This window comes from Podarcis filfolensis (genome assembly GCF_964270895.1).
Source record: "Podarcis filfolensis genome assembly, chromosome: 8".
NCBI classification, from domain to species: Eukaryota; Metazoa; Chordata; class Lepidosauria; order Squamata; family Lacertidae; genus Podarcis; species Podarcis filfolensis.
In genome coordinates, this window is record NC_139611.1 from 38245006 (window position 1) to 38260689 (window position 15684).

The 15684-nt window shown below is 42.6% G+C and overlaps 2 protein-coding genes across 12 annotated transcripts in view; one reads left to right on the plus strand and one right to left on the minus strand.

The window, feature by feature from the left end:
- Positions 1 to 8165, minus strand: part of FTO (FTO alpha-ketoglutarate dependent dioxygenase) — a 262862-nt gene extending 254697 nt beyond the window's left edge. For 4 of the 10 annotated variants that reach the window (XM_083626301.1, XM_083626304.1, XM_083626303.1 and 1 more), the window contains exon 1: positions 7990 to 8155. In XM_083626301.1, coding sequence (XP_083482427.1) covers positions 7990 to 8031 — 42 coding nt within the window. In that variant the 5' untranslated portion in view covers positions 8032 to 8155. Of the gene's footprint in view, positions 1 to 7989 lie in introns of all 10 variants that reach the window. The other 6 variants (XM_083626297.1, XM_083626298.1, XM_083626305.1 and 3 more) reach the window with 5 other exon arrangements.
- Positions 8166 to 8369: 204 nt separating this feature from the next.
- Positions 8370 to 15684, plus strand: part of RPGRIP1L (RPGRIP1 like) — an 82737-nt gene continuing 75422 nt past the window's right edge. For both annotated transcript variants that reach the window (XR_014551275.1, XM_083626221.1), the window contains exons 1-4: positions 8370 to 8482; positions 10516 to 10598; positions 11951 to 12095; positions 14371 to 14669. Coding sequence is in view for 1 of the 2 variants with exons in the window: in XM_083626221.1 (XP_083482347.1) it covers positions 10523 to 10598; positions 11951 to 12095; positions 14371 to 14669 (520 nt within the window). In the remaining variant the exon portion in view is untranslated. The remainder of the gene's footprint in view (positions 8483 to 10515; positions 10599 to 11950; positions 12096 to 14370; positions 14670 to 15684) is intronic.

Here is a 15684-nt window from a genome sequence, read left to right on the forward strand (position 1 = left end):
TGCCTACTCAGAAGTAAGCACCACTGTGTTCAATACGACGTGCGCTCTGATAAACAGGATTGTAGCCCAGTCATTAATGGGCCTGAAAACTACATGAGGAGTTTGTCACTGATGCCACAATCCATGCATGAAACAAGCCACACATCTGGTCAGCAATTGTGCATTAAGAATCTATCTCAAGCATTCTGGTCAATTGGCCAGTAAAATATTCCAAGAATGCTACACAGTAAATTGCACACTTCTTTTAAAAATCCCATTAAGGTGTCATTTCTTTACAAAGAGAGGAGAGGGAGATCAACCTGAACTCTGGCCTGCAGCAGTCAGGGGCAAACTTAGCGGTGTAACAGAAGTTCAACTGCTAATGACCTACCCAGGTGTCCACACCATTTCATTATAGATTGACTGATTGATATTTATATCCCACAAGGAGCTCAGAGTGGCATACACGGTTTCCCCACTCCATTTTATCCTCCCAACAGGTTTAGGCTGAGATGGTATGCCAGAGTGACTGACTCAAAGTCACCCAGTGAAAATTCATTGCTGAATGGAGATTTGAACTTGGATCTTCACAATATTGGGCCAACGCTCTAACAACTACACCAGACTGCTGTAAGTCTTAGAGCAGGGCTGGGGAATCTATGGCCCCCAGATGTTCTTGAACTGTGAATCCCAACAGCTGGCTGGGGCTGGTGGGAGCTGGAATCCACCAACATCTGGAGAACCACAGACTCCCATCGCAATTCACCTGTTTCTGCATGTGAAACCTCTTATGCAAGAACTACTTCCTTGCATTTAGTTTGTATTTTCATGCAAGGCTTTTAGCATGAGGGTGTTAAAAAGTAAAAAAGAACCTCTTTTTCCATAAACCTGGCCAATACATATATTGTTGGAGCCCGGACATGGTGAGTGAATGTGTTAAGATTAGAGGATGGCCTTATTTATTACAGAACCAAAGCAATGTTTTGCACTGTGTTGTCGTTTTTTAAAAATCCTAATAATTTCAATTAGAGATTGCATCAACAAGCTGAATTTAACTACTTTCCCCCTCCAAAGCAGAGTTTGGAAAGAATTATGATTCCTAGCAGATGATCAAACACAAAACACCATTGCTTTGCATAACCTTATTTTAAAACTATTTGCAAGCAAGGATCTGCATGCTTGTGGTTCACATTTAAGTGATGTGAACTCATCTACCTTTGCCTGCATTAACATATAAAATACTTGCGAGAGGGGAGAAAAGTATATTGTTTATTATATAAACATCACTGCCTTCCATCCTTCGTATCAGTCCAATGTATGCCCAACACTAAATTCTAGCCAACAAACAAAATGCTAGACCTTTATGAGACTTCAAATAAATAGCCCATCAACCCTGATTATGTGTGATGAAGGAGGGAAGATAGTAGGAAGGCAAATGTTGGCAAAGATACTTATAAATACATGAATATTTTTCCTGCATCAATGCTGTTCTTCAATTTCTGATACTACATACTACCCTGTGGGCTGATAGCAACGCCAATCCCCAAATACCCATCCTTCCTATATACCAAACTGATTCTCCAAGGACCCATGCTAATTGTGAACTCATTCTCTAAGTATCTGCCTTTCCTATATGCTAATAGCAATCTCAATCCCCAAGTACCCACAATTCCAATATACTAATGTCAAACTGACAACTTAGGTCCGTAGACACAAGCTACACTATCACTCTTTAATCTAGACCCTCGGCACTAGCATTTCCCAAAATCTGAGGGGTAGCTCCACCTCCTCTTCTGACAGCTCCAAGAGTTTTAGCCTTGGTTCCCTGTACTGCAAGATCCTTGAGCTACAGAGCATCTAGTGGTTTGTCCTCCAAGGACTCAGCATCTGGCACAACATCAGAGTTACGAATGACACTTCCCTATCCTAACCACCTCCGTGGTGTTTTTCTATGTGCAGGGATTATAGAAAGGAACATTTTAAGGCATCGGTCTTCAATGGGTGGGTAGGGACCCAATACAGCCTGATCAAAGGTAGGTCACAACAGTAGCACAACTACCATACACATATATGGTAGAAACTTAAGAAATGGATTCCCCAAAGTACTTTGGGTTAAAGGCATATCCCGAGTCTGAAAAGGTTGAAGACTACCAAGTGAGGTGATGCTCACATGCGCGCTAAACCACCTTCATGAGAACCGGGTCAGCGTCCCCCACAAACAGCAGTAACTACTTTACCACACGAGGTATCATTTCAAGCATTCAGCTCATGAAGCACCGGTTGCCTCAGGGTCATGAAATAATACTCAAAACTTTATAATCATTCATTGATTTAGTTTTCAGCATAGTATATCATTTGAATCCAATGGGAACATAAAGAGCTATTTGTGAGGTCAACCACAGTACAGTCAGAGGCTGACATGATATCGATGGTGAGGTAGAAAGAAATTGCCAAATACAGCAGATCAATACCTCGTTTCACCGTTACAGCCTTCTCCTGACATTATATATATATATATATATATATATATATATATATATATATTCTCTTTACAGCTACGAAAATAATAATAATGGAAGTGGGAGATAAATGCTTCCCTCCAGCTAAACTATTTGATTAGCTGAGGGCAGAGGTGACAATCGCAGTTGCAGTAAAGTAACTTTATCACCTTAAATAAAAGCGGTGGGATGAGGAGCTGATAAAAAGAGACAATGAAACTGAGCAAAATTCAAAGAGAATTGATTCTTTGAGGAAGTAGAGAGGCATGTGTAATGGTAGCACAATGGAGGAAAAGCTGCCGAACTACAAACAATGCACATTTTCCCTTACTTCAAAACTTCTGGAATTATTAAAAAAAAAAAAAAAGGAAATAGGAACACGAAGGCCGCATTTGCACAATCCACTAGGATACCACTTTAAACAGTCATGGCTTCCCACAAAGAATTCTGGGAGCTGTAGTTTGTAATGGGCGCTGAGAACTGTTAGGAGACATTTTCCCCCCTCACTAAGCAACAGTTCCGAGAGTTCCCTGGGAAGAGGGACTGATGGTTAAAACAGTCTGGGAACTGTAGTTCTGAAAAAGAAATAGGGGTCTCCTAACAATTCTCAGATGGGACGCGGGTGGCGCTGTGGGTAAAACCTCAGCGCCTAGGACTTGCCGATCGCATGATTGGCGGTTCGAATCCCCGCGGCGGGGTGAGCTCCCGTCGTTCGGTCCCAGCTCCTGCCCACCTAGCAGTTCAAAAGCACCCTTAAGTGCAAGTAGATAAATAGGTACCGCTTTATAGCGTGAAGGTAAACGGCGTTTCCGTGTGCTGCTCTGGTGCCAGTTCGCTAGAGCAGCTTCGTCACGCTGGCCACGTGACCCGGAAGTGTCTGCGGACAGCGCTGGCTCCCGGCCTCTAGAGTGAGATGAGTGCACAACCCTAGAGTCTGTCAAGACTGGCCCGTACGGGCAGGGGTACCTTTACCTTTACCTAACAATTCTCAGTGCCCTTAACAAACTACCACTCCCAGAATTCTTGTGGGAGGGGGACAATGACTGTTTATATAGTGGTATCACAGCACTTTACATGTAAGGTGTGAATGTGGTCAGAAGCAGCCGCAAGGGGAGTATAATTAATTATAATATATACCGGTAATTAAGATCCTCGTTGGAGACTTTGCTCTGAGTGCCCTGACATGAACCAAAGAGGGAAAGAGGAAGACCCTTTTTGGTAGAATACCCATGGCTTTTCTGTGGGGGCTTTTTAGTTAAGGAAAAGTTGACTAAGGGGGGAAACATGACAGAGGTGCATAACATTACACATGGTGTGGCGAAAGTGGATATGGAGAAGTTTTGCCTCCCTCTCTCATAGTACTAAAATTTGAGGCCATCCAATGTGGTCCCAGGAAGGTTGTCCAATATGGCCCTCAGGCTGAAAGAAGATTCAGCCTGCTTTAAGGAATGGAAAATAGAATTAAACAGGTTGAACAATACAAACTTACTTCTTCACACAATGCATAATTAATATATTCAGTTCTTTGCCATGAGACATGATTATGCCACTTTCTTAGAGGCCTTTAATAGGCATTAAGCAAATTTGTGGAGGTGTCTAACAATATGGATGACACGAGCAGTCATAGCTATAGGCTCCAGATGTGGAGGAAACATGCCACACTGAATTCAATTTGAGGGGACTGTTGGAAGGGTAGCAACAGAGATCATTCCATGTGTGCCTTAAGGGTTAATTCTGTGGTCAGCAAGTCCAAGAGGGGGATGGGGGATGGTGTTGCCTAGCAACCAGAGCGGCATGATTCTTGCGGAGGTAACTTGTACTCTGATTGGCTGTGTAGTTTCAAGGCAGCTTTCCTGTGTTAATGTAGTTGTATGTCTCCCTGTCCTGCCCAGGGTCTGAACTAAGAAAGACAAAACATTTCTGTTTCTTTTTCCTCAGTTTACACCATGTTTTTGTTCAGTTTGCTCAGTAAGGTGTTATCAGGGCTTTTCTCTTTGGACTCTGTGTTCATGTGTTATTTCAATGACTTTTCCAGCGGGAAAACCAATAGCAGGAGAAGGCTTTTGCCATCCTGTCTTGCTTGCAGACTTCCCAGAGGCATCTGGTTGGCTAACATAGGAGATGCTAGACTAGATTATCCAGCAGGGCTCATGCTCTTATATTGCACTGCAGTACTAACTCTAATGTAGATTTTCATGCATTAGTCTAAGAAACATTATCCTTGCAAGACACAATTCAATAAAATGTGAGGGAAACATGTAATATATACATTTATTTTAAGTACCTTACATCCTCAGAACTTCCAGATAGACCTTGTATCCACAGGTGTTTAAACCTGGGCAAGATGCATCCTGGCCTTATTTACAGCACACAAACACATAGACACACAAGTTTACATCCAGTTTTATATTTAGCCTCTTCATAAATCTGAAGCAACCTAAAGCACCAGCATAATTCAGGACTGCCAAGACAGACACTGCTCTTTAATTAAGTGGGTGATGTTCTGTTTAAAACCAGAAGACATCCTTGGGCTATAAGTGAAGATTAAGTGTCCATTCTCGCAAAAGAAGATCCAACTGTTATCAATGTTTAAAGGCTTTAAATCATGAAAAATAAACGATCTAATGGCCTGTATTCAATAGCAAGTAGAAAGTCAGGACACAGGCTGATTTGGATTAACACATTTTCAGTTATAACAAGTAATTTTACAGAGGATTAGTATCTTGATGGGCTGATCAATACGTGGCTCTGCTGCTATTACAGATGAAGAGAAAATTACCCCGCTGGTAATAAAGTGTGTGTGTGTTGGTTCTCCTTCATTTGCAGAGGCCATTACTGTAATGGTCCCTGCGTTAACAGCTGGGGCAATTTGAACCGGCGTCGGTGTGATGAATTTTAAAGCAGAGAACATTTGCCACGCTCTCCATCTTATGTTTCACACGCACCCCTCCCCGAATCTGTGCACCGCTTCCAACATATAGGTAATGCATTACATCAAACACACACCATTTCTCAATAAGCTGTCACATTAATAGCATTTGGAGGCCAATAATGCCCCATCGGGGCCCTTTCCCACCGGAAAATTTCCATTGACAAGAGCATCTCTGCAAAATACTTCCCTGGACGAAAAATAGTAATGCGGCAGAAATTTATGCTCAGAAAGACAGGAAAGAAAGGGAGTCCCAAGGAAGACCGGGGAGGTTACATAAGGCGATGTGAAGCTGTTTGCTCTCCTAGTTGAGGGCTGTTTACTCCAGCCTTCCCCAACATGTTGGACTACAATTCCCATCAACCATGACTAGTGGCCATACTGACTGGGCTGATGGGGGTTGGAGTCCAACAGCATCTGGAGAGGAAGGCTGGCCTATTTCTGGGTCTCGGGCAGAGATTTTTCCTCATTTGGTTTTTTTTTTTAACAGGAGATGCTTAGATGGGGTTTGGAACTTTCTGCATGCAAAGTGTGTGCTGTGTCATCAAACTATTCTGAGGCATAGAATCGTAGAGTTGGAAATGACCACAATGGTCATCTAGTCCAACCCCTTGCAATGCAGGAATCTTTTTGCTCAATGTGGGGCTCAAACCTATAACCGTGAGACTAAGAGTCTCATGCTGTACCAATTGAGCTATCCAGCATATCTAAACAAACAAAAGTCTGGCTGCTGGCTGAAGGTTGTAAGAGATACTACATGTGTGTGTAAGGGCCATCAAAGCTATTACACCACAGACTGAAACCGTCTTGCCCCAGTAAGCAACCTGGCCACTGAATTCTGCACCAGCTGAAGTTCCCAAACAGTCTTCAGAGGCAGCGCCACATATGTTTCTTGGTAATCTAACCTCGAGTTTAGCAGAGCATAGGCAACAGAAGTTAGGCTACCCCAGTCCAGATAGTGTTGCAGCTGGGACATCAGTCAAAGCTTATGGAAGGTACGCTGTGCTACCATAGCGAAATCACTCTTTGAGCCTGTAAGGCTGCAATCAAGTGAATTATTATAGGGAATGAATTCCAATTAAATCAGTGGGACATATCCAAGTAAACAGCAGAGTAAAATCAAGGTCTGAGTGTCTGACTAGGAGTTGGCAAACTCAAGTTTAAATCCCTGTTTGGCCATGAAGCTCACCCAGTGATCCTGGGCCAGTAACTATCTCACTCCCTAGCCTACCTCAAAAAGTTATTGCAAAGATAAAAGCACAGGGGGGCAGGAGCAAGAATCATGTATAACATCCTAGGTACCATGGACAAAGAACAGAATATAAATATAAGAGCCAAACAAATACAAAGGATTTGTTGCAACAAGGTTGCAAGACTATGCATGTTTATCTAAACCAACTGTATTTATTTGTTTTAGCAATATTTTATTATGATATTATGCTTAATTTGTTTTGATTATTGCAACTGTACTTTGTTGCATACTCCCCTGGCCTCCTTTTGGGACAAAGGATGGAACAAAAGTAGAATAAATAATCGTGCCAATAGTTTTGAGGCTTATTTCCAAGTAAATATACATAAAACCAGGCTACATCTTTCGAGAATCTCTGGGAATACAGCTCCACCCCAGCTGGGAATACACAGCAGCAACAGTGGAAGAATTTCAAGGATGGGACAGCAGATAAAGGCCAAGAAATCCATAACTGAACATATTTAGACTGACACATTCTGTGAAGGATAATCATAATTAGAGCTCCCATTTGAAATCCTATGAAAAGTTACATAATATAACAACATGAATAGAAATCACTAATGCAGTTGTTATTTAAAAGATTAATACATCAATTGAAATGTAATTTGTAGTTAATAAGAATCTGAATCGCAGTAATATAAGAACTGGATGATCATGGAGCGTGGGAAACCACTCTAAATAAATTGTATAAATCTTGAATTAATTTGATATTAATTGGTATTTGTATAATTGGGGTAATATTGAGTAAATATTGAAAAACTAATAAAAAAAATATTTATTTTTTTAAAAGTTCAGGCTACAAAGTTGCAATCCTGAACCCAAAGTTAAGCCCCATTGAAATCAGTACATACATGCTGATCGAGGAGTAAGGTAAGCGGTCCATTGCACACTTACCTGAGAACAAGTAGGGCTTACTTAAAAATAAGCATGTATTAAAATCTGTGGGCCTTCTTTCCAAATGAACTATGCAGAAGCTTGTACCGTTGTGCGATGTACATTACAGTGGGGAGCAACTCGGAACCGGTGTGGCATGGTGGTCAGGCTGTCAGATTAGCATCTAGGAGACTGGGGTTCAAGTCGCCACTCACCTGTTAACCTCAGGCCACTTTGAGCCTAACCTACCTCACAGGGTTGTTGTGAGGATAAAAGGGGTGGGGTGGGGGAAGAAGAGTACCATGTGCGCTGCCTCGATCTCCTTGGAGGAAAAGTGTGGGGTATAAATATACAAGTGCAAATGCAATGAGCAGATAAACAGCGCTTGGCCGTGAGAAAAGAGGGGATGCAATTGTCCAATGTTAAGTATTTCCACCTGCACAGAGCTAGCTGTGAATTACCTTGACATCCTTCTCTCTTTCCCCTGCTCCTCTCCGCTTCATGCCGCGCTCCTGCCCGGGCTGCGCACTTTGCCTCGCATGCAAAAGGCCCGCCCTTGCGAAGAAAAGCCTCCTTCCTTCCGGACAAAAAAAATAGCAATAGCCGGCTGGGCTTGACAGGAGGAACCACAACTCCCACAATGCACGAGGAAACTTCCGCTAGCGGTAAACTGAGCGGGGAAGGGGAATATTTAGGAAGTGCACGCCTTCAGTAGTTCTCAGCTGCTTCAGGTTCGCAAGGGAATTCTCCTCCTTAGAACTACGACTCCCGGCAGGCTCTGCGGGGTGTGCGGCGGGAAAAGGCGTCCGCGCGGAAGCCCGCCCCTTTTCTTTCTTTCCCCGCCTTCCCTTGAACGAGAACGGAAGTGACTCTAGAGGAATAGCAACGGAGGCGGTTGCTAACGAGGGATGCGGAGAGGGCGGAGGCGGACCGGAGGAGGAGGACTGGGCAGCTGTGAGTTGCTGGATTGGGGCCTCCGGGGGAGGGGAGGGGAAGTATGTCTAGGAAATGGGTGGTTTTGTAGGGGGTTTGGCTCTGAGGTGGCAAGGGGAGATTTTTATGCAAATTTAAACTGCAATGTATGTAAATGTATGCATATTTAGGCTGGGATTTGATATGGTGTTTGTTTTTGCATAGGGTGATTTGATAACTGGTACCTCTTTTTATTTTTTTTAAAAAAGGAATTGGCTTGCATTTTAATGATGTTTTTGCTTTTGATGTTTTAATTAGATACTGCACATCTTAAAATCGAAATAAATTAGTGGGTGTAAATGGCTTCTTATTTAACTCATTTGAAAAGTTGTTGGATTGTATGTTACCCTCCACATCCCCACCATCAAGCCATTCTAATGTTGTATATTGTAAGTTAAGAAAATAAAATGTTACCAGTAAAAGGGAAGGATGTATTTGTTGCTCATTGTTACTATTTAATGTAACAATGTTACAATGCTTTTAAAGAAGGGGAATCCTCCCAAGGTAGTATACGATTAAAATGCAACACTGTAAGGAATGAGAATAAAAGAACTGAAAGCTAACTTTTATTTATTTAGCTTCTTTTACCCTACTCTTCAGCAAAAAAAAAAAAAAAGACTCCCAGAATGACTTGCGTATAATCATTTAAAACAAGACGGTTTAAAGTTTTGTCTAGCTCTGTAAAGCGCTTAGGTGTTTCTTGCAGCTAAGCAGTATATAACTTTTGTTCAGCAAAATGAAATAGATGATACAAAAGGAAAAAATGTGAGGAGGGAGGAGGAAATGAGCAAACTCTGGCATGTTTCTTAAAGTGAAATAGTGGGGGAGCAAGAGGTTTCTCTAGTGAACAGGCATCAGTAAAAATAAACATACAGACCACTACCACCATATAGTTCATAATTAGAGCAAAAACCATCAGGAGAACAAAACCTTTTTTCCAAAAAAAACAGGCACAAGTGAGTGTTCAGAACTTTCATAGGAATATAGACCCATTGGTCCATCTAACTCAATATTATCTACACTGACTGGCAGCAGTTCCAGAGGGTTTCAGGCAAGGTTCTCTTATTATCAATGTTGCAGTGGTAAGAGTGTAAGACTAGGACCTGGGAGACCAGGGATCAAATCCATGCTCAGCCATGAAGCTCACGGGCTGACCTTGGGCTGGTCACAATCTCTCGGCCTAACTTGCCTCACAGGGTTGTCATGGGAATTAAATGAGGAGGTGGGGAACCATGTACGCCACCTTGAAGTCTTTGGAGAGAAAGATGGGATATAAATGCAATTAATAAATAAAATAAATATCTGGAGATTCAAGGGATTGAATTTAGGACCTTCTACATACAAGGCAAATACTCTGCTACTCAGCTACAGCATTTTTCTTATTATCTGACATGTTCCAAGATATATATCCTGACCCCGTGCTGCATTTTTTTAAACTCTCCTTGTTGTCACACAAACATAGCATGCAGCTAAAATATCTCACTCAGGTATTTAAACTGTGGTTTTAGTTGTTTTAAAGCTTTGTGTCTCTTGTTTTATTATTGTATTTTTACTGTGCTAACATTGGCAGTACAAAAACCTAAAAAGGCTCCAGATAGTATATAAATGTTTCAGATAAACTTATGTGGGTGTGAAGCCTAAAGCAAGCAATGTGAATAAATGTGAATAAACAGCAGTTTAATTAAAGCAACGGAATATGGTGTAAAGTGTTTTCCTGGCACTTAAAAAATTGCCAGGTGAGCTTACTGCAAAGGAGATAGGGCAGTAAAGTTGAAAATGCCCTCTCCCTGTTTGCAAATTGCCAAATATGATTATATGCCAAACAACTTTTAAAATAGAACTTTATGATGCCCCTGGTGTTGTGGTTTCTGTGTGGTGAAGATGAAGTAAAAGAGTTCTGCCAGAATCTGTCATTACTTTTCACTCTCATTTAATCTCACATAATTTACAGTGTCCGGTGCTTGTGCAAATTTATGTTACAGAGAGAATCTTTCTTTGGGTTTTGTCATCCACAGCTCAGTCATGTCTGCTGCAGCTGATGAAACATCAGAGGATCTACCGGTGAGAGACATAGGTCTAAATCTCATAGGGCTACAAGGTTTGTTCCACTTCTTACATGTTTTAATCAGCTGGCTCCTTTGAAAGGAAAAGAATATCCAGAGGGTCAAGGAAACTGAAAAGAGGGTCTGGAGTGAGCACTCCTGGAGATCATACCTAGGCTTCTGTGCCTGGGGCTGCTAGTTGTAATACAGAACATCTTCAGGTTGTGGAAGCCTGGCAATAGAGTCTGGAACACATGTATTCACAGCAGCAGCAGCAGTAGCAGTAATAACAACTATCTGGGCTCTTTCCACTCCCTGGAGTTCTACTTGCCAACCACCACCCACACCAGGTCTGCCTGGATTTGCTCTACACTGGTGACTGAATTAGGAATGGCTCCCTGCATTCAAAAGAAGTTCCCCTGAACACGTGCAGAGCACCTTTTCCTCCCCCACTGGGTAAAGAGCAGCCAGCAACAGGTCAGCAAGGCAGGTGAAGTGGACCAGGGAACTGGCAGACTCTCTCACTAATTTTGGCTGATGTCCTTCAGTCCCTACCTTTAGAACCTCGCTAAATATTATGGCGACAGTCTAGTGCAAATATACTATAAAGAGAAATCATTTTATACCATTTTGTGTTCATTTGTTATTAAGGGCATTCACCACAATCAAAACTTGTAATAGAGACTGTTCTGTAGAATAGGTGCTATCATAGAATAGGCCTGTTGATGCATTGCCATGTGATGGACTTCAGAAGGCTATGGCACAGTGAAGAGGTCTTGCTCCAGATTCAGGACCAGCCTTAAATGCATCCCCACATAGAGTACATTACAATAGTCTTGTCTCTGTGGTTACCAATGCATGCATGGTTCATTGTGGCCAAGTCATCCCTGTCCAAGAACAGTTGTAGCTGGCATACCAGCCAAAGATGATCATAGGTGCCCCTTGCCGCTGAGGTGACCTGATCCCCTAGTGCCAGCGATAGATCAAGGAGCATCACCATGCTACATAACTTGTTCCTTCAGAGAGAGCCCAGCCCCATCCAGAACAGGGAAATTGCCTGTGTCCCTTGCCCACAGGGCCTCCAATTTAAAAGAATTCAGCAAGTTTATTGACCCTCATCTAGTCCATTACTGCATTCAGGTCACGCACAGTCATTCTGGACTCCTCCTCAAACTGAGGAATAGAGCTGTGTGTTGTCACTATACTGATGACCTCATGCCCCAAATCTTTTAATGACTGTCTTTTGCCAGTTACACTCTAGTCATCTTCCAATCACCCAGGGCTCCACAGAAAACATGAAGCAATTTATGTTCCAACAGCAACTGAGAAAATGGTGGTAAGGCCCATATTCAGCAAGTTTCTGATATGCGTAATCCACATGGTCCCTTAGACATCCTCTCTGTTGCAGAGCCATCAGTGGTCCTAAATGTCAAGGCTCGACATGGGATTTCGCGAATCAGCCAAGAGGAGCTGGAAGACCGATACTTTCGCTTGCACGAGGAGAACCTCTTACTTAAGCAACATGCACATAAGCAAGAAGATAAGATTAAAAGGTCAGACTTCCTTTTCTTCTTCTAAAGCAAAAGTTTGGGGACCTTTGCCTCTCAATGGAATGGTAAAAGATAAGCTGGGTTAGGTAAGCTGTTTACATACTTTCAGCTATTATTATTATTATTTAATACATTTATACACTCCTCAATACTAAGAAAATTTGTAAGTGGTTCATATAATAACTATTTTTTATACACACACACACACTGAAATTCAGCCATTTATGTGGGATGCAGCACCCTTTCTGCAACTTAACTGGTCTTTAACCTATTTTCTCCACTGTTACAATTGGCTTCGATACTCATTCTCATTGTAAACAGATTTTTCTTTGTTTCTGCTACACATTTGAGAACAGCCTTGGATTTTAACCACTCTCCTGGTTGCCGTAACCTACTAGGAATTTCCTCCCATGAAATGAGTGGGCTTCCACAGGAAGGAAGGATCACTCAGTCTCTGTTCTATCAACCTGCTGCAGTACAGTAGCTCAAGATCACTCCTAAGCATCCAGCATAAGAACCAAGAGGGCTGGCTGCAGAGAGAAGGAGTATTACTTTCCTCCGTCACCAACCTGTTGTGTTTCTATGCTAAACAAACTGCTGGCAAATCTCCAGGGTGTCTAGTGCGGAGATATGGTGAGGAGAAGTGGCACAATCCCTGCCTTTGCTGCCAGCTCACTGGGCTGGGCGTGCAGGAGACAAAGCCCCATACTGAATATACAACATCGAAATTGAGTGAGTAGGCAGCTGTGGCTTCAGCCTTCCACTGCCAGTCCACTACAGTTCTGTGCTGGGTGCACAGGAGGTTAACCACCTTGCTGTTCACTTGGAATAGACACCAGGCAGGCTGCTGGAGGAAGCAGGCCGCACTGATTCACTCTCCTGCTTTTTACTCCTAAGAGGATCTAGCCTAGGCGGAACAGAGCATTCCATCCACCTTGTACCAGCCCCTCCATGAGTAAAAAGTAGATGATGAGGAAAGAACCAAACAAAACACAAGCTAATAACTTTTGGGGGCTATTTTACAAGGCTGCTTTAGATAATAGCTTACAGGCGAGTAAGTTATTCTGTGACATCTCAAAGCTATTAACTTCCTCCGCATGTATACGTTTGTTCTTTCAAATAAGAAGATTGTCAGTATACTGTACTGAAATAAAGGAAAGCATTTCAAACAAATGAAGTGCGTCTCTATTTTCAGTCTCCTGTCTGGATCTCTTAAAATGAAAAAAGCCTCCCTATAAAGTAGATACGGCTCTTGAAGATGTGCGACCAATTTTGTAAAGTCTTGAACTTCTCTCTTCCATCAAAGCCACCTTTTCTTTCTTTGTATGCCAAGTCCTTCCCCAAACCCCCCCCCCAACGCCACCCCACCCCCACCCCACGCCAACCCTCTGCAACCCTATTCATTGCTGGAAGTGTTTTCTGCTCTTGTATGTTACATCACCCCCATGTGCCCTCTCTGTCTTTTGTTCTGGCTTCCCCATGTTTATCAAAACTAAGAGAAATCAAAGGTACAACTCTTGAGATGCCAAAAGCAAAATTTGTATCCTTTTAAAGCTAGATGAAAACCATACCTCCTGCATCCAATTATATCCCACGGCTAACTGTTAAACCTCTCTTAAGCACGCTGGTATTATTTGCTAAGCGTAAGATGTAGCAAGGCGACATGAGCTATTAAAGGCCTGCCTTTGAGCCTGCCCACCTACTTGTTTTTAGAACTGAAATTTGGGGGGGGGCGGGCGGTCCTCCACTTTTGCACTCAAACTGGAAGCACTACATCAATGGAATGTGTTACATATTGTAAGCATGCGTTGGATAGCTTAATATCATATGGGACTGAAGCTTTTATACGTGGCCCCACCACATCCCCAATCTGTAACTATACTTAACAGCATGCAGAGTTCCTCAGGAAGGTCATGCGTTCCAAATTTGAGCAGCATATGGAGTAAATATGCGTCCCTCCCTTTTACTAAACTTTAAATGATAAGCCTTAGGAAACTGTTATTTGTCAGTGCTATAAAGCAGATTGCTATCCAGTGGTTTCAATTATCTTCAAAGAGTTCTTCACAGGCAGTAATAGTTATATCAAAACCTGAAATTTATTATTCAGGTTCTGCACTGAAGTCTTCACAGTGATTATGTTCCTTTCAACAGAATGTTTTTTATGCTTAATTCCCCCCGCCGCCACCACCACCTTTTTCATCTTATATAAGTTGTATTTTCTCTCTCTCTTTCTCTCTCTCTCTCTCTCTCCCCCCCCCCCCCCCGCTTCCCCCCTCAGAATGGCCACCAAGTTAATTCGGCTTGTTAACGACAAGAAAAAAGCTGAGCAGGTCGGTGGCGGCCCCAAGCGGCTGGGTCAGGACGTGGAGATGGAGGAAGTGATTGAGCAGCTGCAGGAGAAAGTTCGGGAACTGGAGAAGCAAAACGAAGCTGTCCGCAACAGGCTCATTTCAACCAAGCAGCAGCTCCAGCTTCACGGCCCGCGGCACACGCCCTACAGTTATGTCCAGGCACGCATTAACACAGGTCTCAAAAAAGCGGTGGAGGGTGTTGGCGTCCAGGAGCGCGCAAAGAAAGGTATATGAGCAAGCTGTCCCCTTTTAAACCCTGACACATTCAAATTATTTGAGAAACAGTGCTGATCAGACCCTTGGGCAGAGGCCATTTGAAGCAGGTGAGATAAGACAGAGGGAGGACTGTCATCTGCCTGATACTGCCATCTTCTGAGGCCCTTCTTCATGTGACTATGAGATCTAGAAGGTGGCAACACAAGAACAGGCCTATTCTGTGGTGGCTCCCTGTTCGTAGAATGCTCTCCCCAGGAAGGCTCACCTGGCTCCTTCATTACATATCTTTAGGCACCAGGCAAAAACATTCCTCTTCTCCCAGGCCTTTGGCTAATTATACCATCTATGGCCTTTTAAGCTGGACGGTATTATTATGTTCATTATTATGTGGTGTATTTTTGTGGTTTTATACTGTAAACCGCCCAGTGATCTTCAGATGAAGGGCAGTATATAAATTTAAAAAACAAAGTGACTTTTGATACAATGCAAAAAAAAATTAAATCAGTATAAAGCTAGAACAAAATAAAAGCTAAAAACATTGATAGACATAAAAAGAAGCCTAACAGATCTCACCCACTAAGAGAGGACAAGTATCAGACTATGCCCGGAAGACCAGGGTTTGGATACCCACTCAGTCAGGAAGCTTAATGGCTGACTGTTGTGGGAATAAAATGGGCAACAGAGAACCATGTATACCGCTTTGAGCTCTATGGAGGAAAAAGTGGTGTATAAATGTAATAAGTAGATAAATGAACGGATGAGTTCATTCAAAAGCTTGGCTGAAAATGAATGTTTTCGCCTGGTGCCTAAAAGCAGCCAGTGGTGGCACCAGGTGTTTCCCCCTGGGGAGAGCATTCCATAGTTGATTAACCAATTGAGTGAATTTACATAAGTCAGCATGTGGCTAGAATAAAAACTTCTGAATCAGAAGACATGGCTTGTTTCCAGACAGCACACTCATTTATCATAGCAGGCATCCTCTTAAAAGAGGAATACTCTGTGAATACTCTGTTGTGTGGGAAAGA